Source organism: Diadema antillarum, unplaced genomic scaffold, assembly GCF_040938485.1.
Source record: "Diadema antillarum isolate AM-2024a unplaced genomic scaffold, OU_Dant_1.0 seq00001903_RagTag, whole genome shotgun sequence".
In the NCBI taxonomy this organism is placed as follows: domain Eukaryota; kingdom Metazoa; phylum Echinodermata; class Echinoidea; order Diadematoida; family Diadematidae; genus Diadema; species Diadema antillarum.
In genome coordinates, this window is record NW_027272569.1 from 146,453 (window position 1) to 155,167 (window position 8,715).

At 36.1% G+C, this 8,715-nt stretch overlaps 1 protein-coding gene across 1 annotated transcript; it reads right to left on the reverse strand.

The window, feature by feature from the left end:
• Window positions 1-767: 767 nt before the first annotated feature.
• Window positions 768-5,025, reverse strand: LOC139713081 (uncharacterized). Its single transcript, XM_071624838.1, has 4 exons — window positions 4,855-5,025; window positions 3,747-3,824; window positions 1,926-2,165; window positions 768-821 (listed from the first exon to the last, which is right to left on the reverse strand). The coding sequence occupies exons 1-4, from the start codon at window positions 5,023-5,025 to the stop codon at window positions 768-770; spliced, it is 543 nt and encodes a 180-aa protein (XP_071480939.1).
• Between the last annotated feature and the right edge of the window lie 3,690 nt (window positions 5,026-8,715).

The window sequence follows — 8,715 nt, forward strand, 5'->3', positions numbered from 1 at the left end:
TTTCTCAGCATTTACCATGAAGTACGTCACGTCATCATTATTCCAGGCTAAATGCGAGTATGTACATTGATGTCTGAGTATGAAACTGTATTTACATAAATTACAATCTAATAGTGATAAGGTGGATATAGAAGGTAGTGTAAATTAAATATGATTTTAGAATACATGATAAATATAAAAAAGCATACATTTCCAAGATGAATAAAGCTCAAATATTAATAGTCCTAGATGAATTCTTATTCCCAAGATAGACCTGAAAATTTGAAGAGTCTTAATGAAACATAAAAAAGGAAAGACCTTGTTAAGCCTTTTAAGATGACATTTAAAGTGACGTAGTTCGTACATGCATTACTATCATGATAATGACCTTACACTCACGAATGATCACTTTTGAAGCATAAAATCGTGTTTCAATGGACCAGGTGTACATAATTCTCTAAGAGCAATCTTAACTTTTTCATCTTTGTGTACGTAATGGCCCAAATTCACGAAGGTGCTTTAAATCTAGCTGTAAAATTCGTCTGCGGAGATACGATTGACAGATTGCGTACACCAACTGTTACAGGTGACGTCCAGTAACAAATTCGCGTTGATACGCGCATGTAAAAGGTACGCTTTTCTCATGCTTATTTTAGAAAATGGTCTAAATTTGTAATATGGTCTTTAAGTTTAAATCACCTTCGCGAACTCGGAACATGAGATTTCAGATTAAGAACTATGGATAATTTCCCCACACGAAAGGTAGAGTTGGTTCAAAGGTGGTGAGCCTAGTTCATGAAAGAGAGGCCGTTCGGTTTGGTCAGTCCATAAACAGGTTCTGGCTGCAAGGATAACAATGAGACGGAGGAGATGAAAAAGACCAAAAAAAAAAAAAAGTCATAGCAGAAAAGATAACACCAAGACCAGGAGGAATCTAAAAACTTCATGCATTTTATTATATAATTATATCAACTTGAAACTCGACATATCTCTTCCAAATCCCCATAAATTCAATCATTCTTTTTAAACGACAACATTTTGTCAAATTTCTTTTAAATTCTTAAAAGTGCACGGCATGGGAAGAATTCGATTGCAAAGCAAGTTAACAATTAATCAATTGTGACCGTACATCACAAAACCAACAAAAAGTCGCATCCCTTGATTTTACGTGAGGACTCAAAAAAGGTGAAACGGGTCAACCATATCAATCCATAGTTTTTAATATTATCTGACAGAGTTATCCTTCTTCTACACTATCCCCAAGTTTGGGATCATAAAATAAATGGGAAAGTGTGTTTTCAGCAGTGTTTCTACAACATTTTTTTTTTTTTGAGAGTAGTGTCTTCAGGTATGTCTTGGAGGCCCCTTTCCATTTTTTTTTTTGAAAATCCTTGCACACTCTTAACTTTCAACTCTAATCACTTTTGAATGGATAATGCTACTGTTTTGAAAGTTGGCATTACTCATGGGTGGAATGTGTTTAAATAATCCCGTCATTGTTGGTGCTCCAGTGGTTTACATCCTGCTTTTTGTCCCATTCATCGCACAGCCAGCACAGATTGGTAAGGATTAAGTGCTTGAAGAGACCCTATACTTCAGTACTTCAGAGCATCTTTTCTCAGTTCACATTTTTCCAGAGTATGTGCTTTCTTATGAATATCTCGATAGGTTAGGAGAGTCCATTTGAATTGTGTTATATATCATTTTAAAGTCAGCTTTTTCAGAATCTGCCCTAAACTGAAAATCCTAGTCAGGCGACTTTTTGTTGGTTTTGTGATGCAGGGTCACAATTGTTTATTATAGGTATTTGTTATATTTTGATCATCTTTTTAATCAATCAGCTTACAAATTTATGCACATACACACATGTGAAAGTGAAAGAGTGGAGACATACAGAGGGACAGACAGAAAGAGAAAAAGAGAAAGTTATAAAATATCCTACTTACGATGGGGGGCTGCATAACAGCTGAGAGACAGCAGTCTACGGACATCGCTAGGAGGGCGAAGATGAGAATCAGGCAGTGGGCGACGACCAGGGTGGAGTACAGTCCGACCACCGCCATACCGTTATCAGTGGTCTGCTCGTTTTCGAGATACTGTTCGTGGAGAGACCATGTCAGGAGGCCGATGCATATGGCAGCCGTTGCGATGGCAACGAGATTCATGAAGAAGACCGAGACTGAAAACTTTAAAAAAAGCAGAAAAGTAAAAAGCATGGACAGCATGTCTATAGCTTAAAAGCTGTCTGGAAATTGAGCCTGACAGGATCGTAAAGTTCGCCCCTTCACTGCCACAGTTGAGTCAGTATTCATGTATAGGCCGGGAACTTGGACTATGACTAGACGAATCACTAAAGCTTTAGATGCCTGTTACAAAAAGATGCTGAGGATGGCTCTAAACATCAACCAATACAATGATGAGGATCACCAACTCAGAACTGTATGGGACTTTACAAAAAGTCAGCTCCAAAGTAGCTCAGAGGAGGCTAAGGCTTACCGGACATGCCAAAGGACACCCTGAGCTAACACAACACTGAGTCCTACTATGGGAACCACTACATGGGAGAGCGCGACGAGGACGCCCTCAACACACATTATTATGTAGATACACCTTAGAGCAAACACTGGACTCAAAGACATAAAGGACATAGCGAGTGTAATGGAGAATAGAGAGCCCTGACGGGACATCATCCAAGGATCACGGGTATACTACACAACTTAAGTCAAGTATTAAAAATGAAGTAAGTGACGATATATACCAGGGAGTTGGCTTGAAGAAAATGGAAAAGTGTTTTTTTTTTTAAGCTTATGATTTATAGGAAGTATCCATTTGCATGTGAATTTGGTTTGTATTGCATTTAGTCAAATATTTCTTAAAATGTGTCAACTAATGCAAAAAATGACTTATATCAAATATACAACTTATACAGTACCATCGCGTTGCTTTCCAAAAGTTGGAATAAGCAAGCAAAACTCCTCGTACAGCACACTCTTCCATCAAACATGCTGAATACAACGCCACTATAGCTTAAGAAGAATGATTTTCTTAGTATAAAGAATACGTTTATTTCATTTGCTCAATAGTTTTTTATAGTTACTAATAAATCTTCCACTACTTGTTGAAATGCAAGAGGATCACATCAAGCCAAAAAGATAAGCAATAGAATGTAAAATGTTAAAAGAAAAAACATAAATGTTTATTTGTTTTCTTTTAGAATTCCTACATTGTTTGAGGATCGATTCGTTTTTCTCTTGACGTGTTTGAGGTATGTTTTAAATGCCACCCTTTAGCTCCGTAAGACTTACGTGTTAAAATGAAAAAAAAAATACCCATTTTCATTTAGTATGAGATATTTGTGATAAGATTTTGCAGAAAAGCGAAGAAAATTACTGAAATATTTTTGGTGATTTAGATATCTCTAAAACACGAATTGTGGATCAAGTGCCGTATAATTTAAAGGGTTTTATTACCTGACTTTGATAATCATGTCAGTAATAGAAAAAAAATGGAGCGGATATGCTGATATTTGTATCTGTCCTAAACTAAAAAATCCATGTCTGGCGACTTGTTGTTGGTCCTGTTTAATAACGCTGTTCGTACAGTTACGAACAACTTACGAGCGACTGGTGATCAATTCTGATGAGCTACACTTATTAGAATTTCCCCAATTCAGCACCAGAACTGATCTCCAGTCGCTCGTATTAAAGTCGTTCGTAACTTTACAAACAACTTTATGAAACAAGACCACGGTCACTATTCTCTCTTACCGGAAGCGCGTAGAGGGATGGCGTCTTTTTCTTTGAGTCGAAAGCGGCGATGATATTACTGATTCCGCACATGATTATCTGTTGTTGCATAAAAGTAAGGAATTAAGAATTCAGGTATTAGCTGTAAACATTGATACTGATTAAAGGCATAATTTACCATTTGCAGATGAGTAAAAAACTCAACGTTAGTGCTTTAAAATAGTTCTAAAAATTAATTAATGTGAGTTATGGAGACAAACAATCACTGTAAAAAAATGGAACCCGAATAATTGATATTAAGTATTTGAAATACACAAAATGTGATCAATAGTTATAATAGGCATGTTTCCAGACTAAACCGTATATATGCAGTTATGTATTATTGTGAAAAATACTTACATTTCACATCCTTACATTTTATACTTTATTGCGAAAATTGTATATCATAGGATGATTTGTGATACAACAGACCTACACATATGCATGAAAAATGATACTTTGAACATTTTCTGAATTACTGCTACCAATGGTAAACTTGACCTTTAAGTATTTTTGACATTAGATAAGAAATTTCATCGTGAAAAGATTTCGCAATCAACTCAACATTGATCTGTAAGGATATAATGAAATTGCAGCATCAGTGCCCGTTCAATGATCCTCCTCTGCCTGTTTTGCTTTGCAGCCAAACTTTGCAGTCTGGTTTCTAAAGGTTGCTTACTACTCTGGCCGCTTGACCAACTTTGCATACTCTTAAAAAGTCTGTACATTTTTATTATCAAAACTTCTTGATTAAGTTAATTACGTTTGTTAATAAAGGACCAACTATAACTCCTGGAGTAGTAGGCCTACACATCAGAGAAAGGGTGTACGATGTAAAACACAGGAAAGAAGGTAGTAGAATCGTTAGAGGAGATATAAAACTGTTGAAGATGAAATGTATCATATGCATACACTCACAATGAAATGCATTACTCATCTAGACTAACGTCCCAGCGAACTATGCATAGACGTGTTATAAACACATACACAGATTCAAGCACAAACACTCACGCACGCACGCATAAAAGTAACTTCTTCAAAGTTTATGAGAAGTTGTAGAGGTGTATCCGAGTGTCATTAATTTGCTTACCACGAGACCGGTCCACATGGCGACGCCTGCCGCAGCGTTTACTTCCATGGGTTCTGTAAGAGAGGCTAAGACAGCAGTCGACCACACTTGCCAGCCCAGAATCAGACTTCCGAGACCAAATGTGGTCATAACACCACCGGAAAAACCCAGAACTTTCTGTTGAAATCTCATGGTTTTTTATTGCTGTTTCGTCTTCTCTTCTTGTCTTGTTCTCTATCTCTCTCTGGCCAATTCCTATGAGAAATTATATACACATAGTTATTAGGATTTTTCAGGATTTTAGTTAAGCTATTTCTGTATAATGTGGTCGTCTGTCTGGTATGTCTGCTTCTCTCTATCTCTCTCTCTCTCTCTCTCTCTCTCTGTCGCCATCTTGTATATTATGAAATGTAAGCTAAAGACATTCGTGATGGCACTATACGAGGAATTTCGGTGTCACTTAAATACTGTGGATAATTTTGTCCTCGATCACATGAAAGTTACATCATTTTCTGACATTTTTTTTTGTATTGTTCCATATTCCACATTTCAACACATGCATAAAACATAAACATCACAATACAAAGGCATGGATGAATTGTCAAGTACAGCTTATAAGACAATAACACATGTGAAATATGAGGAATCTACATAGAAGCATTGCTTGTAGGGTGAAGATTAAACCGACCATATGCTTGCTCTCAGTTACTTGTAGAGTTGGGCGTCGTATCACTAGAGTTTTTCTTTTCTTACTTTCTGTTGAACCATGTTGTTTGATCTGCACTGTTGGCCAGTAGCCAATGCCTTGATCATATTCTGACAGCCCTCCTTAACCATGTTAACTTTCTAAAATTCCCTGAAAGTTATGCTTACCTTTAGGGTGATGTTAAGCTTATACTTGCTTAAATACCCTCGGAATCCTCTGCAATTTAAAATCATTATTTTCCTTTATGTTCTACCACCATCATGACATCCCTATCTCAGGACTGGCAGCAACTCGTTATGATCTAGAGCATAGGCAGGCAGATGAAGAGGTGAACTGTACTGTTTAAAAATGCTAACAATGGGAGAATATTCGAATCCAGGACCCTCCTGTTCAAGTCCATAATAGCGTTTTCACCATACGACGGGGGGCCCTTGAGCACTGAGATCAGATGCACAAGATGAGCAATGCGTACTTTTACACACTCTGGCAATATTTCGGCCAAAACTTCGAATTAAGTAAGTCCCAATTGACCAATGCCTTTTCCATCTGTCTTTAGGTTGCTAGCCGTAAGATACAAAATCACTTTAAAGTAGCATTGCATTTTTTACATCATTTCTTGATACACGAAGTCACGAAATGTTGTAGTTGTCTCGTCCAGCAATGGCAGCACTGACACTTAAAAACGTATAACCTTTAAAAGGATATACCGATTTTCCTCAAACCTCAATTATGTTAGTATGCATAACAACCTGCCTTTCTTAGGAAGTAATATTCTAGAAATATATGATTCGTCTTTGATGAACTTAAGAGTAAGCCTGCTGATGTACACATGAAATAATGATGCTAAACTGCCTGAATTTCTGGAATCTTTATCTTAAAAAAAAAAAAAATATTGAAATAGATCTAATATTCAACAAGACAGAGTCATATGTATCACATACCCCCAAAGCTAGACTACGAATATTACAAAATACTTTCATATTTAAATGGCCCAAAACCTTGAACTTCTCTTTTTTGTTGACATTGGATGCTGAAAATTCAACTTTTTTTGTCCTAATATGCTCTTTACAAAAAGAAAGAATACATGATGTGATATCCGCAACATTAAGACCAACAGCGTGGTTGTTGACCATGGCTTCATTTTTCAATTTCTTAAATTTGCCATTGTTTCTTTTTTCTTTGCAGGCACCATATTTGTTTTCTACTAAATGCTGACCCCTATAGTCTTGTTGGTGCTTTCTCTTTCTTTTATGTTTTATCTGTGTGTGTTTGAGTGCGCGTGAACATGGAAAGTTATACATTACGATCTTGTGTAGATACGAGATATGCATCGTCAGACATTTTTATAGGAGTGTCTGGTAGCGCAGTGCTAATGAAATTTGTCAACTCTTTGATCAAAATTAATGTATGCTACGATTCTCGGGATATAAACCGATTGATTTCGTTTGATTTATCATTGTTCACTGAATATTGTTTGTAAACATTCAAGATTAATTCGTTGTTATGTCAAAAATAATAGAGATCATTGAAAAACAAAAACAAAATTGCTAAGGCAGTGTTAGGCTAGTGCACTTACTTGCGTGCGTGCAGTATGTGTATATTTGTGTGGGTGATTTTGTTAGATTTTTTTTCCTGTGGTCCTTCTCCCACAAACGTCCGCTTTTTTGCAGGTTGCCCCGCACACAATCTGGATAATCTTATATAATTGCGACGTACTTTAGACTAATTTAAATCCACTCTGTATTCTCAGATATCGTTTAAAGTCTGTATACATACAGCGAATTTTCAATTATCTATTACAAATGATTGGTCTCTAAATATTACGTAACACATGTAATTTGTGTGAAAATGTACTAAACGAAATCGAATCGAGATGTGTTCTATATGCATTCCAACCTACACTAAATCGATAGCGCAGATACTACTTTCTGTCTCCTTTCATTGTCTACTACAGGATGTTGATAGATGCAGGCCAAAATGTAGATATTTTTAGCCTTATCGAAAAAAAAAAATGATTTTGCTACTACGAAATCAATCTAATTCCCTCGATGCATACTCTATTGGGGTATGATTTGAGCACGTTGTAAAACATCTGTTATTATTTGAGGACTACTTCCTCAACAGACAAACAATAGCAGCCTCGGAATTGTGATGATGAATGAAACTATGAAAATAGTTCCGGTGATATTTTACAGTAAAGGCAATGTGGTAGCCTCTTAAGACATTGTTGGATTAAATCATCATTTTTATTTCTACATTGTGAAGGCGACATCGTCAGCAATATTGAGTTTTACTAGTGTTATTATTCTGTTTTTCGTCAAGGCACCTTAAATGATAGAGCCTTTATAAGTCAAGAAAAATGTAACAATACGATTGGCAATGAACATCACAATAGTAGTTTCAGTATATCTTGTACATCACGATTTATTTCAAACGTATTTGCGTTTCAGAATAGATGGCAAGACTTTGAAAATTGGTGTTATTAATTTCATGATAGCATTGATATAATGTTACGCCTACTACTAGTGAAAGTAGAAGCAGACGAAACAATAGTTGTAGTATCATTTATTCAATATCAATAGCAATGATGATTCAAGTTTTGTTATTACATTGTATTTATAGTTGCGGTAAAATCAAAAGAACCAGTATATGTTAACCTAACGTCGGTAAAAAAAAAAAAAACACAGTAATTGTAAGATCATAGTCTTGTCATCTGGTGCATATTAAAGTAGAATCGGAACCTATTACTGTCGACAACTGTGGGGTTCACGTAAGTTGTCAAGACACTTACCTAAATCTCATAAAGAACGGGTTAATATGGTAATTGTCATGATGACCAGAAGACGTCACAAAAAGAAAACAGGGGTCTTAGGATTAGAAGATTTACAACTTGTGTTTTTAGATTCATAGGTGTTGTGAGGGCTTTGACTGGTATCATCAACACTGGATTTACGCTAATAGACTGAAGTAGTTACACATTGCCGGGAACTGCTGCCGAATGTCAACATTAAATATGTAATAATCTGGCCTTTTGAATGGAACTCCTTCTAAAAACAGTTTACAGCATGACCTAAACATGGCCAATACCAACACTTTGATAGTTTTCAGTTTAAATTATCAAAATTTCTCACCTCAAGAACTTTTCGATGCCTTGCTGGTGGGGTTCCCTTCTCGTG